The 23,539-nt window shown below is 38.6% G+C and overlaps 1 protein-coding gene across 3 annotated transcripts in view; it reads left to right on the top strand.

Annotated features, from left to right (window-relative positions):
* EPB41L3 (erythrocyte membrane protein band 4.1 like 3) overlaps positions 1-23,539 on the top strand; it is a 220,820-nt gene that overhangs the window by 167,219 nt on the left and 30,062 nt on the right. For all 3 annotated transcript variants that reach the window (XM_081097417.1, XM_081097416.1, XM_081097415.1), the window contains exons 4-11: positions 1,052-1,156; positions 2,733-2,775; positions 8,847-8,922; positions 10,979-11,197; positions 11,554-11,641; positions 16,328-16,480; positions 20,171-20,268; positions 20,947-21,122. In XM_081097417.1, the coding sequence (XP_080953543.1) occupies positions 1,052-1,156; positions 2,733-2,775; positions 8,847-8,922; positions 10,979-11,197; positions 11,554-11,641; positions 16,328-16,480; positions 20,171-20,268; positions 20,947-21,122 (958 nt within the window). The remainder of the gene's footprint in view (positions 1-1,051; positions 1,157-2,732; positions 2,776-8,846; positions 8,923-10,978; positions 11,198-11,553; positions 11,642-16,327; positions 16,481-20,170; positions 20,269-20,946; positions 21,123-23,539) is intronic.

Here is a 23,539-nt window from a genome sequence, read left to right as displayed (position 1 = left end):
CATAGTAATACACACCGCTTAGGGGTCTTCTGAATACTTATTATTTTGGCATGTACATTGTTGATCAATTTTCATATTTGTCATTGTCAGTACATTAAATCTTAAAGACAAATATGCTTAATGTATTAGATTAGAAATCTTGGTACTACACACACACAAAAAAATAGTTTAGCTTAATTGTTGCCAGTTAATTCATTTTAAAATCCAAGGCCATGTTGAAAGACCTTTGAAGGATTAGATGAATATGATAATTGTTTATCACAGTAAATTAAACTGATGGATTTCCTCCCCCATATGACTACTTTTTTCCTTTCTCCAAATGTCTGCTTAATGGCCAAAAATATAACATATACATTTATATCTTTTATTTGTAAATGATAACTAAAACCTTTACATGTAATGGACATTTTGTTATGTTGAGTAGGAAGAATGTTTCTCAAATTAGGAGAATATTGAATACTGTAATACAAAACTGAGGTTTGTAGCAAAAAAACAAACAAACAAAAATAAACTAATGAAGTTAGTTTAACAGGCTTTGGATTCATAGCTATAATTTTAAAGTAAGGATTGATAGGGAAAGTTTTAAGGGGAGGTCTAAGACAAGAAATAGGGTTCATTCTTCTCAGGCTCAGAATCTGGTAATATGGGAATTAAGTTTGGATTTGTTGAAACATGGCTTTTGTTGGTCCTTGAATACTCTCCTTTACTGTTGGGATTTTTATATTTCACAGATATTTGGGGCCTCCAAGCACCACATCATTCCCAGCTACTTCTGTTAGAAATTATCTGCAGGTTAGCTGTACTCACTCAGGAACCTTGATGATTTCTTGTTTATTGTAGGGACAGGCTGTTGCAGGTGTAGGTCCACTTAACTGAGCCTTTGTCCTAGTGAAAAAGGAGATGGTGAAGTGTGATCACACTTGGTCCTCCATCCATCACTTGCTGTGTAGTTACAGCAAGCAGGATTTTAAAATTTGCCTCTTTTTATTCATGGCAGTTGAGGGAACTTGGTTGAGTGTGTTGACTTCTCTTTATGTTCTGTTTTCCATAGAAACGCTCCAGAGGCCAAGTGCTGTTTGATAAAGTATGTGAACATCTGAACTTGCTAGAAAAAGACTACTTTGGGCTTACGTATCGAGATACTGAAAACCAGAAGGTGAGTAACTAAAAGCAGTGCAAAATACCAGGGCTTGAGCTGCTGCTCATTACTGCCAGAAAGTGAACTAGAATTGAATTGGTAAATCTCCCCTACCTGTCCTCAAACTCCCACATTTACTACTGTGAGTCCCTAAATGCGACTGATCACCTTATTTCTTCATAAAGGAAATTATTAACTGCTTCCTTTAATCTCGAATATTGTGGAAACCATAAGACTATGTTTCTCTTCAGTTGTTTATGGTTCCAGGAAAGCATTTTATATGTTGCTTTTTTGTGATGATATATTTCAGTATATACCACCTGATATATGAGCCAATAAAAATCAAATACATTGATACTTATATAGAAACCATGCTTGAGGCTGCTCTCCTATTCCTAATTCATCTTATTATGCTTTCCTATTCTTGCCAAATCAGAATATGAGATGAGTTGTTGGCTGACCTGACACTTGTCTCATGTAGTTAGTAGGTATTTAATGTTTAATGCAATACCTCTGTAGACTCTACTCTCTTATACCTGAATTAGTGGCTCAGTGCACAAAATTCATGCAGGGAGGTGTCCCTCATCCAGCCTGCAATCTGGAACCCCTTGGGGGATGTCTGACTGCCGGTTTAGGCCCGATCTTGCAATCCAGGACCACTGGCTTCTAACTGCTCACCTACCTGCCTGCCTGATTGCCCCTAACAACTCTGCCTGCCTGCTCTCCCCCAACTGCCCCCCCTGCCGGCCTGATTGCCCCCAACTTCCCCCCTGCCGGCCTGCTCACCCCCAACTGCCCTTCCTTCCTGGCCTGATCGCCCCAACCGCCTCTGCCTCAGCCCCGCCACCATGGCTTTGTCTAGAAGTTCTCCTGGTCTAATTAGCATATTACCCTTTTATTAGTATAGATAATCCAGTCTCTTCAGAGATTTACTTCATGAATCCCCACAACTACCAGAAAAACAAGGGAAAAGAAATTGTTTCCATTGTATTGGTGTAGAAACTGAGTCACAGAAATTTTGTTCACAAATGTTACATGTTTTGGTGGGGTGCAGTGAATCATATCTCCTGGATTCAGTGTACAATGTCTAACTTCACTAGTAAACATCTGAGTGTTCTGATGAGGAAACTCTTACATCTCAAGCAAGCGTTCATTGGTTAGGAACATTTTCTAAGTAGGTGCCTGAGAATTTGTAATCACAGAAATCACCGTGTGGGTCTGAATGGCTAGGATAACATTGTGTCACATTACATGTATCTTTAGTTTATTCTAGTAATTTGTTTGAACATAAAATCCACTGGTTTTTGTTTGGGGTTTTTATCTACTCTGTTTCTCTGCTAGCTTGAGTCCTTGAAGTCACTGATTGTTGTTAGAGTGAATTGTGGACACCACATTTTTTTTTTCACTAGACCAGTGTCTGGACCCTCGCAGGACCTGGCAAAGGGGCAGCAGATGTGGGGGAAGGGCCCAAGCGTGGAGGGCCTTCCAGCAGCCATTCACTCTCAAATACGCAGAGTGGGTGTCCCTGCCGGGTCAACATTAAGTCATGTTTACTCTTCTCTGATTCAAATTCAAGCTGTCGTTTCCTTTTCAGAATTGGTTGGACCCTGCTAAGGAAATTAAAAAACAGATTCGAAGTAAGTTCTTTTGGATTATTATATGTGAAAATGTGAAGATTTTCTAAGAGTGGGGTTGTCTGAATTGGTAGCGCATACTCGCATGGCTGGTGTGAATACAGTGTTTTGAAAAACAGAATAAAATCTCAAATTTTATCTTTGGCAGGTTAGTCTAGCTCAGATCTTATTTTTAATTATCACAACTCAGGAATAAAATAACTATGACTTTTGACTTATTCCCTTGCCTGTACACAGATGTGAAATGGGATTTAATCAAGTGATGCTCCAATTGGTACTTAATCATTTAAAAGTTCCCAACTTAATTATTACTGTTCCAAACTTTATTATTAAAAGTGAAGCAAAAGTAATAGTCATTTAATAATTTAGAAATGGAATAGCAAGTGAGACTAAAGTTTACTGTGTGGTGACAACCTCTTTTCTTGGTCCCTAAAGACAAGGTGAGAAATGCATATTATATTAGTGGATAAAACCATTGCATGAGCAACTCAAAAAATTGAAATACAAGTAGCTAATAACTATTAAAAATGTGTTAAATCTTACTAACAATTAAATGCAAATTAAAATGAGGCATAGTTCACCTATTCAGAGTAACAAGAGATTTTTAAAGTTTAATGATACCTTGCTCCCTAGCCCATTTGGCTCAGTAGATAGAGTGTCAGCCTACAGACTGAAGGGTCCGATTCAATTCTGGCCAAGGGCATATGCCCAGGTTGTGAGCTCAATCCCTAGTAGGGGGCATGCAGGAGGCAGTCAGTCAATGATTCTGTCTCATCATTGATGCTCTCTCTCTTCCTATCCCTTTCTCCCTGAAATCAATAAAAATATATTTAAAATAATAATAATAATAATAATAATACCTTGCACTGGCAATATGCAACCCAATTTGTACAAATACAAATTGGTACAACCCTTTCAGAAGGCACTTTCTGAAAGTCTTCATAAAATTTAAAATGCGCTTACTCTTTAGCCCCCTAATTTTACTTATAGAAATTTATTCAGCATATGCAGAAGAGAGGAAAATGCATGTACTGTATGAAAGTTCATTAGACTATAATTTGTAATAGCAGAAAACTAGAACCAACATAATTTATCCATTTATGAAGAAATTATTAACTCACTCAGGGAATACCCATACCTTTAAATACTAAGCAGCTATTACATAGAATGAAGCAGAATAAATATGCCTTAGCTTTCATTAGTGAGACAGTAATGAAACAAATCATATTTTTTATTATTATAATATAAAAGTTTAATAATCTTCTGTGAAATCATTGACTTATATATTTAAATTAATTCTTGGGAAATACACTATTCTCTTTATTATTTTTTAATTCTTCATTGTTTGAGACAAATCATATTTGTTTAAAAAAAGTTATGCATATATAGGGGTGTGAAAAATTTTTGGAAGAGCACAAAAGATATTAACAGTAAATACCTCCAGAAATGGCATTGCAGTGTTGGAGGGTAGAGAAAGAGGAATTTTAAAATGTTTATTTTTAATCTTTTTATATTTTTTTATTTTTAACCCTCTTGCTTTTACCATAAACATGGATAACCTTTATAATTTTAAATAACTACTTAGTGTTTTAAAGCAATTATTTTTATCAGTCAAATCTAGATTAATTTTCCTGAACAACTAATTTTAGTTTATAAATTTAAGACCAGCTTATTAATAAGAACATTCACATTGAGTTTTCCACCACTTACTATTAGAAGAGAAAAGAGATGTCTTAATGCCTTTGAATGTGTGAAATATTAAAGTACACCAACTATTAATAAGAAGTAATTAGTAGTGAGCAGTTTGAAATGGTTTAATACTGGATAGTATCACAAAAGAAGAAAAAGCTCACTATACTTCTAGATATTAAAGAGCCTGCTGATTATTTATTACAACAATAACATCTTTACCACATTTTTGAGAAATTGGATGTATTCATTAACCAGAAACTTGATAATGAGTAGTTTGACAAGTAGCACTTGAAACCAGGGACAGCTTTGAGTATGATAAGTAGGTGAAAATACTTTTTTTGTAACAGAGAGTCTTGAATAAAAATAGATGACGGTATTGTAAGAATCTTTTTGTGGAGTTTTTCAAAGCAGATATGCTGAACAAAGCTCCTAACATTTTATAAGCCTAGAGTCCTCTGTATTCCCCTAACTAGTGAAATGCTGTTTTGTATTTGAGTGACTTATAGTTTCAGAGCACTTTGAAAATATATTAAATGTTCCACAGTAAGTCATAATACTGTTATAAGAAAGGCTGTATAAACAGTCAATTTTCTTTTCTTTGTTATTAGAATTTCTTCCCTTAACTCTGTCTCCTACACTTCCTTTCTAAGGGGAGAAAGCTAAAGGGACAGTCAGAACATGGGATTTAAAGGGTATTTCCATCGTGCAGATCAGGCAGTGGGTGCACCTGTAGCATGAACTGAGTCTTGCAGATAAAGGAAGAAAGAAAAAGAAAAAGTTGGAATTTTTAAAAAAAGAATTTTATATTTTTATCTATATTCCTTATTGTTTTAATACACTAAAATGCTCTCTTTCCAAAAATTTACATTCACCCAAGGCAGAGAAGTTTTTATCAAACCATTATACTTATTGAATCATCATCTCCTATTCCTAATACACATGATAAAAGATGTTTCCATCCTTTATGTGCTGTGGGCCAGAGTATGTCTCCAGAAAGGAGAATGGCAGTCATGTTGGTACAGATTTTCAGTTACAAATTTATGAGAAATAGGAAATTCTGAAAACAAAGAGTTCGTATGAAAAAATTCTAATTCTAGTCATCGTTTGTTCATATCTGATCTCAAAATATTTAAATATACTGCATTTTGTGATATGATTATGATATAATAATGTCATGATATAGAGTATACGATATATAGTAACTTATGCTATAAATGCAGTATATTTAGAGATTTTTAAGATTTGGCAGGCATAGAAGACTAAAATTTAATTTTTTTCATAAGGATGAGCTCTTCAGTTTCACAGTTTTCTATTTATTATAAATTTGTGATTTAAAATCCTATATCAGCATATAGGAGCATCATTTTAATGCGCTCAAGCTGTTCCCTTTTCTGTTTCTAACAGGGCCATCATCTGAGCAGATACAGGCAGTAAGCCTGTTCATTGCACAGTCATATCCTCCCAGTGTAGATGGTAGTTTTCTTAACCTTTTTCACTGATTCAAAGTAATGTCCTATAAAGCCTGGTAGTTATTTTGGGTTATACCTTAGGAGAGTGGATTCCTTAGAATTAGTGATTTTCAGTGTGGTCCCCATGACCACTGTATTAGAACCACAAGGAGGTTTATTAAAACCACAAGTTCCTAGGCCATATTCCAAATCTCTGGAATAAAATTCTCTGGATGGAGCCTAGGAATTGACTTTTTTTCTTCTTCTTTTTTTTTTAATCCTCCTCCGAGAATATGTTTTTTATTAGTTTTAGAGATAGGGAAAGGGGCAGGGGGAGAGAGATATTGATGTGAAAGAAACATCTATGGGTTGCCTTCCCGTATGCACCTTGACTGGGGCTTGAACCTGCCACCTTTTGGTGTACAGGATGACACTCCAAACCTGTTGAGCCACCTGGCCTTGGCAGGACTTATTTTTAATAAGCAGCTCAGATGCTTCTTAGGCCCACTACAGTCTGAAACTAACGTTCCTGGATTGAGGATTTTTGCATTTAAATACTTTTTCTTACACTTTTATTCTTTTTAGTTTCCAACTTAGAATGCTTACCCTGAATTTATTATGAGAGTATTTAATTACATACATTGATAAACTAGTCATTGAATTCAAGGCATACTTTAAAAATTATAAAAAAGCAATAAATCCATTTCCCATAACTAATTCATTAGTTTTAATTTCACTTGCTTGGGTGGTGGCGGGAGTGGCGGGTAGCCAGCTCTTTTTATGAACCTCACCAGTAGCAGGCATGGAAGGGACCCATTTGAGCAGGAAGTGAATAGAAATCAACAGGAAGGTAAAACCAAGTCAGACTATTTTTAGAATAACAAAGGGTCTTCTTTTGAGAACAGTGGGAAAATAATCACTAGAAGTATATTTGATTGACAGGTATTTTATGGCTTAGAATTCTTATAGCCCATGTTTCAGTAATGTTCTAAGTGTTTTAAAAATAATATTTACCACCTAATTATACTTGGTCTTATGCCAAGTCCTTTATAAGACACTTCATGGTAGTGCCCTGCCATGGGGAACTTTAGGTGTAATATTAGTGGTAGTGTATCGAATAAACTAGAATAAATGAACCCAATGTAGGTAACCTAGGCAGCTAAGTATTAGTCGCATACACAAGAGACTAATGCAAAGCAAGGAGCTAGGATGTACAATACTGTTCCTTCTGAATGTTTGGGAAGGGCTCATAGAAAAAAATGGACTTTCCAGAAGTCTCTTAATGGGTAGAGGGAGCGGTTGGAAGTCGTAGGAAAGTATTGACACTTAAGAGTTGAATTGGGAGGTCACAGACAGTGAAAGGAAGACTATGGCTACGTGAGGCATAGATGAAAGCCTTCCAGTACCGAAGCCAGGAGACGAGGGAATTTTTCAGCAGGGCATTGAGAGTAGAAGCGGCCCTGCACCTTGGCACTTCTAGTGTGGTTGCTGGGTGGAGGGAACAAATGGATGCAGTGTCCCAGCGAAGGAGCACCCGGACCTCAGTGAATCACTGCATTCAAAGGCCAGAATAAAAGGACAGGATGAATATAAGCTAAAGGAGCAACCACATACAGATAAAATATAAGAAAGAAGAAAAGGTTGGTTTTTCACCCTTATAATGATAAACCATACATGATTAGAGATACTGTTACTAAATGGAGAGCTTAGGAAGGCTTAATAATGTTCTGAATGTACGTGTGGGCTGTACAGAAGAGTAGGCACCTGTGAGGGGACGTACGGGGAGGCGGTCCACAGATGCTGCAGGATAAAGAACAGCAGCATGTAAAGAGTGCCCGTTCATGTCATGGGCTAAGAAGAAGGTGTGGAAATTGGTGATGCATAGTAAATACACTCAAGCATCTCTTTAATCAAAAAGTTCCCTGGGGCTGAAACCGGTTTGGCTCAGTGGGTAGAGCGTCGGCCTGCGGACTGGAAGGTCCCAGGTTCGATTCCAGTCAAGGGCATGTACCTGGGTTGCGGGCACATCCCCGGTGGGGGATGTGCAGGAGGCGGCTGATCGATGTTTCTCTCTCATCGATGTTTCTGACTATCTCTCTCCCTTCCTCTCTGTAAAAAATCAATAAAATATATTAAAAAAAAGTTCCCTGGGGCCCTGACCGGTTTGGCTCAGTGGATAAAGCGTCGGCCTGCGGACTGAAGGGTCCTGGGTTCGATTCCGGTCAAGGGCATGTACCTTGGTTGTGGGCACATCCCCAGTGGGGGGTGTGCAGGAGGCAGCTGATTGATGTTTCTCTCTCATCGATGTTTCTAATTCTCTATCCCTCTCCCTTCCTCTCTGTAAAAAATCAATAATATATATATATTTTAAATAGTTCCCTGGGTAAGAAAAGATTTTCCCGCAGCCCATAGAGCAGCTCTTCTTCTTAAATATTCATTACAACAAACCTTCCCCATAAAATAAAAATATCTTGAATAATCCCTTGACATGTGCTTTAATGGTATTTGACCTGTAATAACAAAGCAGAAGGGACAGAGGAAATGGGATTATGTCTATAATGTTGGTATGTGAGCTATCCAGAACTTCACAGCAGTAGATCTACTCAATTCCAGACTTGTCTGATTGAGGATTATCCGTGTTCATTTTTTCCCCCTCTTCCGAAGGCTTAACTTTGTTCCTGAGAAAGGGAGGAAGTACAGTCAATTTCCTCCCTATTAGAAGTGCCTGTAAGGATTTGATTGGTGAGAAGATTAGAAACTGGATGAAGTTTCAGACTTACCTGTGGATTTCATTTAACAGAGACTTTCCTGTTTTCCATGGATGATCAAAATTTGCCTGGGTGTTTGTTAGAACCTGGAGTTAAGGTAGCTCTATCATATAAATATAAGGGGATTTTCTAAGGTTTTATGCTAATGTTTCTCTCATTTCTGCAGATGGTGCTTGGCAGTTTTCATTTAATGTGAAATTTTACCCACCAGACCCCGCCCAGCTATCTGAAGATATCACCAGGTACTTGAAAGTTGGCTGTAAAAAGGCAGGCTTCTTGGGAAAGTTGTGCTTCTCTTAAATTCTCCAGAGAAGAGCATGCTTACATTTGGTGACCTTATAATCATCCACAAATGGCAAACAACAGGCAACTGAATGAGAGCAAACATCTGATGAAAAGATCTGCCAAATCATAACTGTTTGTAGTTGAATCTTTGGTGCTAAGCCCATACTTCCCTCTGCCTGACCCTGGTGGGAAGACATGCAAAGTTGAGATACTGTCATCCACCCACCACAGCCAAATTGGATGGGATTCAGCCTTAAATGATATAGCCATTCTTAGTGCTCATGCTTCAAAACTGAGAGTAAAAAATGTGTCTTTGGATGCTTACGCTTTTTATATAACCAATCTAGTATTTGACAGCCCTTAAAAAAAGAAATCAGGCAAGCCTACACACATGTACATATGCAGATAAACATAAACACATGTACACTTAAGAGTTTATTTTCCATGAACTACAAGGGAAATGGTTAATTCCTTTTCACAAAAGAAGACATTAGGACAGGAATCCAGTAAAACTATCCTGGCGTGGTAACTGGGCTCTGAGTGTGAGAAGGTGCCTCTGTGAAATGGTCCCGGGTGCGATGCGCATCCTCGGCTGCTCTGCGTCCCACTTCGGAACCGACGCTCACTGTGTGATAGTAAGTTTAGAGCCAGCCAGAGCGGTTTTGTGCAGTGTGCTGAATCTTCTGTGTAAACCTCACATCTGTGGGAGGTTTGTCAGAATAGGGAAATTACTCAGAAAGCTTCACTCTCTTGCTATGATTAAAAATAACTTAAGAGACATTTTAGGTAAAGGAGAGAAACTATTCCAGAGTATTTATTCTATGATTGCATTAAATTGGAAAATTTATAATTTCTTATTTTAAAATACTCCTGAATAATCTTGAGAACTATTCAGTTGTGGCTAATTTATGTCTGTGGAGCCTGTACACACCTGGGTTTGTAATTTAGTGCATGGTTGACTTATATCTACTGGTATAATGTGTGTAAAGCCCGTAAGGTAATTAGACATTTTTACATCTGAATTACATGGAGTTTGCTTATATCATTAGTTTAAAGTCATATTTAGAGGGACCTTAAGACTTTTTCCTAGTCCTCAGCTTCATATTAGCAATTTATTTCTCATATGAAAGGTACGAGGTGTATTTTATTATTATACCTGTATGCTGGGCCATGAAAGGTATTAAAACTTATCAATGGCAACACTTCCCTCGGAATATTCCACAATTAGTTTTATATCTGTAAACCTTAAAAGCAAAATAACAAAGGAGATAGTCAGCTATTAATGGAAATACTTTTGTTATCTTGACAAAATTATTTGGAAAATGTTTTATAGTCCCCAAATCTAAAACTGTTTACTTATACTGATGAGACTCTGAGTTCTTAAGGTAGTAATTCTTCAGTTAGTCTTCATATTAGTTGGGTCCTAGGAAATTATCTTTAAAAAATAAGAAGTTGAAACCGAAATCATTTGTTAATAGCAAGAGACTACCTCACTAAGAATGTAGGAAATTGAGAGCAGAGTTTACAGTGGCATAGCTGTTGAGTTACCTGAAATTTGTCTCAGTCATATGGCAAAATATCAAAATAAGATTTCCTTAAGTTTAGCTGGGGCTTAATAATTATATTTAAGAACACCATTTTTATATTATAATACCCCCCTCCAACAAAGGTTTCAAGGAATATGCTAGGGACTATTCATTTGATTTTAAATGTTACTTTAAAAGATGTTAGAAGAGTATGTCTTTAGGTTATTTTTTTACTCTGTGCTTTATTAATAAAACCCTATTTTATTATAAACATTGACTTGTCCTTAGATGTCCTTAAATATTATATTTTTGTGGCCAAGTATTTTCTCTTAATATCCACATCAAAATATAGATGCTAGAAAATGTGTCCTTGTGTGATTGATTATCCGATCGGGAGAAATTGCCTATCCAACAATAGGTGCTGAGTGGTCTCCTTTTCCTGTATCCCAATGCTGGCTTTCTGCTTTGTCCTCTTGGTTACCGGAAGGTACTACCTCTGCTTACAACTGCGAGATGACATCGTGTCCGGGAGGCTGCCCTGCTCCTTTGTCACCCTTGCCCTGTTGGGCTCCTACACTGTCCAGTCAGAACTTGGAGACTATGACCCTGATGAATGTGGAAATGATTACATTAGTGAGTTCCGCTTTGCACCCAATCACACTAAAGAACTGGAAGATAAAGTGATCGAGCTGCACAAGAGTCACAGGTTAGTGGCAGAAGCCCTAAGAACAGTCCATTTAATAAGTTGGGCCTTGATGAGTGAGCGTCCCTTTCTCTCCGCACTTTTCCCAGAACTGACGTTGGTGTTTTGTGGGTGGGACTTTAGTAGAGTAGGGGTCTGCACTGGCTGGTACAGTTCTGGGATAGATAGGTTCTTGCTTAGAATGTCTATTGTAAGGTTTTCTTTAAAAGCCATCTTATTCTTTTTCTTCCCTCAGATACAGATCTGATGGGGCCTCTGTGGGGGCTTGCTTATTAGGTAGCAGGGGGGCTAAGTAGGAAACATTTCAGCTTCGCCAGGTAAAAGCAGAGCAGCATTGTAACCCTGTCTTTTCTTATCAGAGGAATGACTCCAGCAGAAGCCGAGATGCATTTCTTGGAAAATGCCAAAAAATTATCCATGTATGGGGTAGATTTACATCATGCCAAGGTATGCATTTTTTAACCCCCAAACTTTTTATTTAGTTTTATTTAATTCAGTGCTGTTATTGCTATAAGCTCGTGATTTTTACTTCAGTGCATGTAATCCAAAACTTTGGGCATTCAAATCTGCGTTTGCTCTTTAAGGCCTGTCCAATGATAAAGCACATTTCGCACCGATATTTCACTGAGGGGTTGGCTCAAACTCACAGGGCTCGCGGTCTGAGCCTCTGATTGCCTGTTGATTCAATTGGAACTTTTATCTTTGCATAACACGCTCCGAGCTCGCCCTGCCTTTCCTGTCTCAGTTGTGTCTCCCACTTTGTGCTGACACGTGCCCTTTGCTCCTGCCAAACCCTGTCTCTGGCCTTTGCCTGAATGTGCTCATTTTTGACTGCACTGTCATGCTCCTTTCTGTCTGTCTGTCTGTCTGTCTGTCTAAACTTGGCTGATTGTCCAAGACCCAGTTGTCACATCTACTTTGTGTGAAGTACTGTCTGTGGCCCTGTTCTGATTTCCCAGCAGGCACTCAGTAAATTCATGTGAAGTTTAAATAACGCCATCTTTGAAGTTGAGGTATTCTGACAAATAGCCAGTCCTTTGAAATAAGGTTGTTATTTTTGCAGTTCAACTAGAATTAACCACCCAGGCTAAGGCTTGCCTGGTTGCTTGGCAATTGTGAAATGTTAAAGTTGTGCCTTGGCTATTTAGTCTTGGGAAGAAGGAAGTTGGGATTAGACTGTATGAGGGGGAGATTGTAAGGATGCCTAAAGCAGCTCTTACTCCATGTCATTCTTTTTCTAGAATCTGTATTTTTCAGCAGTGAGAGAATGAGTGCATGGACTGTTAGTCTGTTACTTGAACAGCTGCGAATAAAGAACTGTAGCAGTAAAGGCAAGCTTTCATGAAAACTGTTACCATCAAAACTTGAGAAATTTTTTTAGGATCTTAGGGGTGGATTCTGGTACTTCAGCAGTGTTGAAAGATCTCTGTTTGAAGTTCAGGGGCCATTTCTTCTGATTTGGGCTGACAAGGTAACATTGCTCCAGTTATGGAATGTGCCTTTACTTCTAATACACGGAGTAGCCACCAATTTCACGATCTGGGACTCACAGGAAGTTAACACGCTTCTAGTCAAGGGAGTATCTTACACAGTCAAGTGCAGGGCCAAGGCATGAAGAGCATTTCAGCTGGCTCTGTTCAGGCAAACAGCTCAGCAACCCTGAGTCCCATGGGTGGAAAATCTATGGTCTGTAGGTTCTGTTGATGCTACAGGTGGGCTGCTCCCTGGATGGCGTTTGGACCAGAAAATGGTGGCCACTGAGTGAACGCAGGTTAGACTGGTTATGACTGTGACCATTGTGTCCCTCAGACAGGATGTGGACTTCCAAGGGCTGAAGGCCTGAGCGCTAAGCAGCATGATCTCCGAGGGTTGGCAGCCTTATCCCAGGGCTGGGTTGGTGCGTCGTGCCAGGCTCTTTGACATTTGTGTGTAATTAGCAGGTCTGGCTCTATTTACCTTCCAGTTTATTATGTTTTCTCACCTATTTTGCAGTCAGAGAACAAAGGTGTTTTATAGTTTATGCCAGGTATAAGGCAGGATGAGAATTTAAAAAGAAAATAAGGACACACACACTAGTAAGATGTTATCTTAAGAATTTTTCCTTAGGTGACTAAAAGATAAGGAAACAAGAAGGAAATAAAGGTTGCCTGAAAATGTGAGTGGATCGAAAGCTGTTTTTGAATTACATTGCACATGATGATTCACTTGCTGCCCAGGAAAAATAAATAAATGAGCGATTAGGGCATGCTTTTAGGGAAGTGCAGCTCGGGATGTATCCGTGTTCCCATCAGTGAAAATAAAATCACTTAACGTTGCTCTAGCTACTGAATTAAAATGGATAGCTGCAATAATATGATTTGAATTTATGCCAATTAAAAAAGAAAGAATTAAGGAAGTGCAAATGCAGCCCATAGAAGGATTTCATCTGAATATTAAGTATAACAAATGATTTGGTTATGGACTCCATTTTCTCATGCAGCCACACTCTATCATTTTAAGAAGGAAAATTACTGAATTAAATTAGAGCTCATTTCCAGTCATCACTGGATGGCATGAAAGACCCTGAGCTGTAGGACCTGTTTAGGAAGTCTGAATTGCGATCTCTAACTCAAAGCTCAGTGTAAAGAATAAAATACCTGTATTAGCTGGAGGTCCCTTGTTTGGGAAAACCTGTTCTAAATGCTTTGTTTTCTTCTTAGGAAGACTCTCTCTGCTTGTTTGTCAGCTCATGTCTGTCTGAATAGGCTCTGTGAGAGTCATTTATTTCATAGAAGATTCTAAAATGTAGGGATAAATCCACATCAGATATCCCATGGACCAAGTGATAATGAAGGAAGGCAAAGTTTAAACAGTGATTTGAAATTAAGGGAACAGCGTGCACATTTATTTTAATTACAGTAGACTGAGCCTATCCAGGTCTTCCTTCAGTACTCCCTGCTAAAAGGAGCATTAAATGTGTTCGTTGGTAGGGAAACACACATGTCCCCAAGGTAGGCTGCCAAACGAGCTTTCAACACAAAAGATTTATCAAACTAACAGTTAGGGCTGTGGCCAAAAACTTGAGAAAAAAGGTATCTTTTTTTTTATGATTAACATAATGAAGACCACCATGCAATTTAAAACGCCACTTACCTGATAATGTCTTTCTTCACTTGCCAAACATGTAATGGCTTAACCCATGCTAGGCAGGCACTAGCTATGACCATGTGGCTGCAGAGATTAAATTGAGCTCTTGCTCTCAACCAGCTGTGGTCTTAAGGAGAAGGCAGGTAGATGGGAGTTGACTGCAGTACCTTTGCTGGGGGCGTGCTGATACAACAGGGTGATATGGGGACACGGAGCAGTTCATGCCGGAGGGTACAGGAGAACAGTGGCGGGGCAAAGGAGCCTTCCCGATCTTCCCCAGGAAAGGATGCTGTTTTCTTTGATGGAAAGACACTGATGAGAGATTTAAAAATAGATAAAATAATGAAAAATGTTTGAAATGTCCTTTCCCTCTGTAGCTCAAAGGCATCTTTTCTAAACTTTCATGTTCTTTACCAAAAAGAAAGAGAATCAAAGAGCAGTTACTCAGACCTGCATTTGTACTCATGGCGTGAGGTGGTCACCTCTGAGCTGTCGTGTGAGCAGATGGGCTGGGTCTGAAGGCTCAGTAATGCCAGGGACTCATCAGCATCAGGTTATAGCTCTTTAAATTGCTCTTTCACATTAAAGCCCGTGGTAGGTGGTGGGCAGTTTCTGGACTTGGAGGCCTCAGGTTTTATGTCCTGCCATCAAGTGTTTCCACGCCTGTAATTTCATACCTAATGGAGTGATAGATTTCAGAGGTAACATGTTTCATTTTAAACCAATTATAACCGCATATGACCAGAGATGGACTGAAATATTTATTTTTTGCTTCTGGAAATGTTCATCTTGGACCTTGCACTGACAGGATTTAGGTAGTAAATTCCCACTGTATGGACGAGTCAGAATCTCCTATTTGGGTTCTGCCATTTTCCTCTCTGGGGCTGCAGAGTGACTCAAAGTTGGGGGCAGCCCTGCTGATCACAGCTCCTTCCCCCCGCCCCGTGTACCCCCTACTCCCAGCAACCACCGAGACAGGGTGAAGACCGCGCCGCACACGCAGTCCTGCCTCTGTCCTTCATTTTCACTCTACTCGGGTCACCACGGTGTTCATCTTACATGGATTCCCCCTGAATACAGTACTGAGGGGGCACAGACTTGCGTGGTGTGTCTCTTAAGCTTTATATAACATCTCTGATGATCTCGGGACCTCTGGGCATCACATACCCCTAGGAAATGACCTAAATATGAAAAGCACTCATAACAAAGCAAATTGCAAATGTAGCATGATCCCACCTTTGTTATAAAAGACTATACACATATATAATAAAATCTATCCATATTTATGTGAGTCGTATTGTTAAGTGTGCTTACCACTGGGCAGTGTGTGTGTTGGGGCCTGTTGGGGAAGTGCAGTACATACGTAAGAGAAAAACAACACTATTTTATATTTAAATTTTACTCTGGCAGTAATGGTATATAAAAAAGATTGAGGCTCTTTTTAAAGGAACAAACTCCAAAACACTCATAAGAAAGGATAGGGCCCCTCTCTCAGTATACATATTGGTTAAGAGTGCTGCCTCTGTAACCAGGCTGCTCACATTCAACTGGGAAAGCTACGTAACCGCTCTGTGGCTCCGTTTCCTCATCTGTAAAGTGGGAAGAATAATAGCAACTATCTCAAAATATCCTAGTGAATATCAAAAAGGTTAATATATGTAAGGTCTTAGGGCAATGCTCGGCACTCAATAACAGAGAACTGCGGCTGTTAATTGTTATTAACACACCTTCATCGGGTTGGCCTGTTCTATGTGCAGTGTTTCTGGAAATCTAAGATACCTGGGTGAGCAGGTTTTACTCTAACAAATCTCCACAGTGATAAATATCTTCACTTCAAGGCTATTATTTAATGGTAATGTTTAAAAATGGCTGCAGTATTTTTCGTATTTAAATTAGACCTACAGGTAGTCAATTACAGATTCTGTTATGGAGGCTTAAATATTGTACCCAGCCGTAAGTGGAAACAAATGAGATGCTGACCCTTTGTCTCTTGCTTCTATTTTCCAGGATTCTGAAGGAGTAGAAATTATGTTAGGCGTTTGTGCGAGTGGTCTGTTGATATATCGTGACCGACTGCGGATAAATAGATTTGCCTGGCCCAAGGTTCTAAAAATCTCATACAAACGGAACAACTTCTACATTAAGATCCGCCCGGGTGAGGTAAGTAGACCCAAATTTGCATGTACATTGGGAAAAAAGGAACCCGATAGCAAACAAGTATGTAAATGACCTGCTCACAAGTTCTCAGCATCTCAGGACATGGTTGGTGAGTTATGTCTAAATGCCTAAGAGAATTTATTGTAGGTTCGTCCAACAAATAGGTAGAAACAAGTGTTCTTTTTTTCCCCCAGTTTTTCCCATAGCATACATTAATTGAAATTACTGCTTTTACATATTTTAATGTAAAACCCAGATTCATGAATAATGTTCTGTATATTTCAAGCTTTGGTATAAATGAAAGTCTTAGTCATTAAACCTCTTCATGAATGAAAGATTTCTCTCTACCAATTCTATTGTTGTCTCTATGCTCCCTTTCTCGCTGTCTTCCAAATCTGACAGCATCTTTTTTTAAATTATATTTTTATTGATTTGGGGGAGAGAGAGAAACATCAATGAGAAAAAAACATCATCGATCAGCTGCCTCCTGCACCCCTCACCCCACCAGGGATAGAGCCTGCAACCCAGGCATGTGCCCTGACTGAAATCGAGCCAATGACCTCTTGGTGCATGAGTCGATGCTCAACCACTAAGCAACACCTGCCAGACAATCTGATAGCATCTTAAGGTGGATAGTTTAGAGATAATGTGCAACAAGGTACAAGAAAGATTAGAATGAGTGACACAGAGTGTAAATTATGTAAATGTTCCACAACCTAATATATTTTCACCTTTTTTTTTTAAATCAGAGAAGTAATGAAAAAGTCAAAATTGTTAACTAATCCTTATTCCTTGGACAACAGCATCTATGATCGACATATTTGTATTATCCTTAGTGGTTTGTACATAATAGGTAGTAAGTACCTGCTGTATCTGGTTAATAGATAATTAATAAATATATCCATTTCTGATCAGTATGATTAACATAATGGAAGCAAAGCTCTAAGATTGCAGTTCATTTATGTCTCGGAACATTTTCTGGCATAATATAGAATTATATCCTGTCTTCAAAATCAGCCTACCCACTAGTGGAAAATACAATTAAAATATCAGACTATAAAGCAAGCAATAATGTGTAGTATATATGTAAAGTCATCCTTGTTTCTGAAGACTGAAATAATCTGTAAGCTTTCCACGTAAATACCCGCAATTACAGTAATATTAAAAATATTTCCTAAAGATTGCATGTTAAATTTATAACTGATAAATGTTCATTTGGATTTATTAAACATAAGTAAGCATCTGTTTATTGCTAGGTAACATGTTGGGCATTGGAAATGAAAACATAAATATGAATTTGTCCCTGTCCTTAAGGGACTTTATATTTGGCACAGAAACAGACGCGCACACTTGGAACTATGTCATGATACAGATGAGATGATGTCCGATGTACATGGAGTGCACACGGTTGTGAGAGGCCAGCAGGGAACAGTGGAGAAGTGCATCAGTAGACAGTAGTGAGCCGCGAAAGGTTTTAAATTAGGGCGTGTCATAACTAGATGAACACTTGAGAATGATGGGTTTCTTAATGAATTAATCTGCTTCGTAATGTGATGTGATAAGACCTAAACTGGAGCAGAGGCTCTGGGAATAGAATGGAAGGGGCACATTTGAGATGGATTTCAGAGGCAGAACAGGACATTTTGGAGACAGGATGGGGGAAGGATAAAGAGGAGAGTCCGGGATGGTCAGTCTCTCCGTTTGCACGAGAGAAGGCAATGGAGATGATATTATAGACGAGAGGAAGCGGGGGTGAATTTAAGGAAAAAGATTGAAATTCCTTTGGGACAGATTTTCAGGGGGTAATTCTTACCTAGTAAGAAATATAGGACTTGAACAGAGACATCAACTGTATACATTTTAATCAGGGCCTTAGACGTGGAATAAATTACCCAAAGAACAAGAGAACTTAAAGAGGAAGAGAGAGAGAGAGAGAGAGAGAGAGAGAGAGAGACCCTATAACAAAAAATCTGGGTAAGACCACTTTCTGAGAGAGGTAGGCCAAAGAGGAACACAGGGAGATTCGGAATAACAGCCAGAGAAAGGAGCAAAGGACAAAAACAGTCACAGAGGGCAGCGAGACGAGATTCAGGGGACGCGGTTAACTGGCAGTGCCAAATGTTACAGAGAAGGTGCAGGTAAGAGCTAAGAAAATTTCATCGCAGTTGACAGGTCCTGTTGTGACATTTAAGAGTTCAGGAAGGAGTTGGGAGCCCCTGGCAGGTTGCAGTGAGGTAAGGAGTGAAGGAGCTGAGGCTTCTCCGTCAGGACGTGTAGCGTGAGGAGTGAGAAGACTCTGGCTCAGCAGAACAGGCTCAAAGGAAGTTGTTTCCCTCCCTTTTTTATAATCATATTTATAGGCTGAGAAGAATGAGTGAGAAGAAATTATTGGTAGCCCGAAGACTCTGAAGAGGTTGCAGTAAAAAGAATACAAAGCACCACGAGCTAGATAAACATTTTAAAAGTCTAGCGCCTCTATTATCTTGAGAGAATCTCCCCAGCTTCTTACATGAGCAAGTTGAAGCTTTTTTTTTAAAACCCCTGACCTTTGCATAATGCATGGTACCTATTAGAGGCAGGATGAGTAAATGGGGGATGGTTGAGATACAGTCCACAGTACTAGGTTTGTCTGTCGACTGGGTCCATTGGACAGTGGTGATTCTCATGACCACCACTGCACATGAACTTCCAGAGGGAATCAGAAATTGGGAAGGGCAGTGCAGTTAAAGCAACCTGGATGTGTTTCCCAGTCTCTCCCCTGCCCAGTCCCTCTCAACAAACAAGAAATGGAAGTCAAGCATAAGTGTATCTCACACGCCAAGCAGAGGAGCCCTCTCCTTGGTTCTTTGCCATGTAAATGGCTTTTGCTATTGATTATGTCAATAGTCAGGAGGTTTGGTGCTCTTTGGGATAGGCTTTATTGTTTAAGATGATTGCCCTCTGGTGGCCTGATGCATACTGTCCTCAGAGAATAAAAAATTAATGAGTAGCTGCAGTGATATTAAAATAATTACTCAGGAAATCAGATATTCCACCTTGGAAAATCATATGACTGATAGAGTATCACCTGAACTATAAATGCTAAGTAATATGAAAATGTGTTCTCCAAATCCCTGATCTTGTATATAATATGGAGAGATGTTACCATTTAGCATGATAATCCATATTATAATGCACAGATAACATCAGCAATACCTGATACCAAGTCATCAAATACCTAGGATATGTGCATATTTCCAGACCAGATATTAGGAGAAAATGTCACTCTGAGAATGCTATAGACTTTAAACCTTTTGTTCATTTCTGTATCTTCCATTTGAAGTCATGATGTCATGGAGAAACAATGAAAATTGGGCTTACATATGAGATCAGGACAAGTTGGTCTCTGGAAGGAATCCAAATATCCTTGTTTGCATTTTAGTTTTCGTAAGATCCATACTGATACATAAAACATCTACTATATGCATAATGTAGTTGTCTATACCCGCAGCATTTTAAGGAGATAGATAGTAGATATAAGGAGGTTTTTTTCCTTTTTAATGAATGCATGTGTATAGCATGAATTCCACATAGAGCAATTGATTTAGTAAGTAAAAAGAGTTGTGAGTGGTATTTTGATTTTTAAAATTATTTGCTTTTCTGTTATTTGTCATTTTAAACTTGATTCTACTCTTCAATGTTCTCTAAATGTAGTTTGAACAATTTGAAAGTACCATTGGGTTTAAACTGCCAAACCATCGAGCTGCCAAGCGTTTATGGAAAGTGTGTGTTGAGCACCATACATTTTTCAGGTAGGTAGAGATCAATTTGCTTTTTTCCTAAGGAAAAAAAATAGAGTGCCTGGCATTACTTATACTGAAAAAGATTGTTGGGAAGAAGAATGTGGAAGCATAGCCTTTCTAAAGTTCCTTCAAGCTTGTTGTCATGAGATTTCTTAATAAGAAATCCTAAAAGAACTTCTGACTAAATTTGAATAGGTTTCCTTCATTTGTACTATATTGATCTGCTCCATCTCCTCTTTATTATCTTTAGTACCTTTTCATTATTTTTGTAGGATGTCTACTTCAAGTGTTCAATCCATTTCTTACTATTTCAGTAATTTCTCAATACCTGACTAATTAGGGCCATTAGATTTGTGTCTATACAATAACAAATTATCACTGTCCTTCCCTACCATCACCTACTTAATTACTCTTGGGGCTTATAGAACCACAGACTCTCCAGTTACATGGGATGTTAAAGTCTGCTAGTCCAACCCAACTCCCATTTTGATTATAGCCTCGATAACATCCCTAGTTGATATGTATGGTGTCAATTTTTTTCTTATAAAATCAAATTTATTTCATTGCATATGGGTGTTAATCCTTTAGTACACAAAGCACTTTACCTTTCAGAACAGAGTAAAAGGGTAGCATTCTCAATATTTGATTTACTATTCTTTCTGGTGTTTTTTTCTTTACTATCTTTAGATTATTGTTACCAGAAGCACCTCCAAAGAAATTCCTTACCTTGGGCTCCAAGTTCCGTTATAGCGGCAGAACGCAAGCCCAAACCAGAAGAGCCAGCGCACTGATAGATCGTCCAGCCCCTTACTTTGAACGCTCCTCCAGCAAGCGTTACACCATGTCTCGCAGCTTGGATGGAGGTAGGCATCCCTACCCTGAATACTCTCTAGTGGCTGCCCGCTATGGTGAAGCCATCGTGAGCTGTCAGTGAGCATAGATCCTCTTGGGTAGTAGGAAATGGAAAGCATTTTCTTCCTGGTCTGTGGCTGACTGGTAAGTTTTAACCATCCATCCTCAAAAACATGTGCCTTTGTAAGTAACGTCTGTGACCTTAGATTTATGTAAGATTACATGGAGAACGAAGAGCATAACTTTCTTAAGCTGGTACCCTGAATTTGGAGAAAGGTTCTCTCATTCTAAATATGGTAGTCACATACTCTGTAAGGAATCTGGTTTCCTTGCCAACGGATCTTAAATGATTGTCAAGTTTGTCTTAGACGATTTGTTTCAGAAAGAAAACTCTAAGTTAAATGTATCCCCGTTTCTAAAAAAGAAATTATGAATAAAATGTGACTCATCAGTCAGTAAATAATAGCTTCTAGAAAGGATGACATTCAGATAACAGAGCAAAGGGCTGTAAATTAAATCCTCCTGACGGACTGGGAGAGCACTGTCTATAGATGTTGTCTACTGTTAAGTCAAATGTGTAAGTAAAACAGGGAGAAAATTGCCTAAATAACATGTTTAAGGAATGGCATAATCATGAGTTTTCCGCAGGTTTTGTTTTGTGGGATGGTTTTGTATTGTATCTATAGTTACACGCAGATGTGCTCTCTGCTACAAGACTTGGCAGCTAGGGGAATACTTAACTAGGAACTGAGCCCTGGCCAGGCCTCCTCTTCTCATTCCAAGCACCTGGAGATTAGTTGTTTTACAAAAGACCTAGCCTGTGTGCTAAAGAGTGAGACATTTCTGGCATGTGTGTACGATTTTAATAATAAGCACAAGCATAAATAAAAAATAAGTAAACGTTACAAGTGCCTGGGATCACCTTCTTCCCTACCGTCCTGCCTCTGCTCACCACTGTTCATGACACCCCAGTGTGGTTGGTGGGGTGACAGACCCCCTGAATCCCCTGATGAAAAAGACTGCATTTTCCTAATGGATGACGTTATATGCAGTTTATAGAAGAAGCAAAAATTGTGTTGTTAGTGCTATGTTACATATGTTCCTAGTAAAGTGGAAAAAACACTCAGCTGGCGTAGGTAAATGCAGACTGAAGTCCAGTTCCTCTACCTGCACAGTAGTTGGTGAATGACTTAAACTCTCCCTGTCTGGTTTTCACTCATCATCCATAAAATGGGAGTCAGACCACCTCTGACAGGGTTGTTGCAAGACTGAATAAGACATACATCAGAGCACTGTTGCTATGGATGTCCTTATAATTATCCCAATAATTATATTGATAATTATCCTACAGGCTTTTGTGAGGCGGCCTAGAAAGTTATTGCCATTTGGTATCTTCTAAGAGTTTGCTTTTTTCAGAATATCTAACTTAGAGACATACTTTTAGAATAAAATGTTGATTAGGACTGTTTCAGGTTGGATTAAGACACTCATATATCCGTGTTAACATTGAAGCTTTTCTTCGGTATTGTCTCACTTACTCTTCTTTCTCCTTTAGAGAATCTCTGTAAACTGTATTTTATAAGTCATCGTTAAAGGAGCTTTTGTAGAATCACCCTTTTTCCCCCCAAATACCATCCTCTTTGTTCAGTGATGTGTACCCAAGGGAACACATGTGTTATAAATGTTGTTTGCCTCATGACCTTTTGTGTGATAATGATTACTGAGAAGACAGAAGACAATTGTGCAATAAATATACTAATATCATGCTGTCTCTTCCTCCCTGCCCAAAAGTGATGTTAGTATGTGTTGTCTCTCACTCTTCGGGGTTCTGTCAATTCTAGTGTGTTTTCTGGGCTGCTGAGCTGGGGGCCATGGCTGCATGTGGGCATAAAAACTGCTTTTTGCAAAGTTGCAACTTCTATGGAGCCTAACTGGCCCATTAGGAAACTATATCATATGAGCTTTTTCATCAGTACAACAAGATATAAAATATCTTAGTGAAGGTATTGTAGTGAAATGATTTACTATTAAAAGGATTTCAGAATATTTTCTTACTTTTATATAAATATGAAACCAGATTATATTTTGCCTGTGATTAGCTACTATGTGTTTGAAAAACAGCATTTATAAGTTTCTGAAATATGGTATTTAAACCTAAAATAATGAGTATCAAATTTTAAAAATTTAATTGTTGTAAGCATCTCTTTCACTAAGACATTTCAGCTGGGATGAAAGGCTGTATCATATCTTTTATGTCTGCATGCTTTGCCTTTGCATGAATTTCATTAACAATGTTTGTGTCATTTTCCCCAAATATTAGAGATGAATAAATGTACGCATATCATGGTAGATATGTGTGCATATGTTTTTTTTAAGTGCAGTAGAAATTAAAACATTTCTGCACTTCAGTTATGGAGTTGCCATTGGA

This window comes from Myotis nattereri (genome assembly GCF_964212035.1).
Source record: "Myotis nattereri genome assembly, chromosome: 8".
Classification (NCBI taxonomy): Eukaryota; Metazoa; Chordata; class Mammalia; order Chiroptera; family Vespertilionidae; genus Myotis; species Myotis nattereri.
Note: the sequence above shows the minus strand (reverse complement) of the source record. Positions and strands in the feature narration are given on the sequence as shown.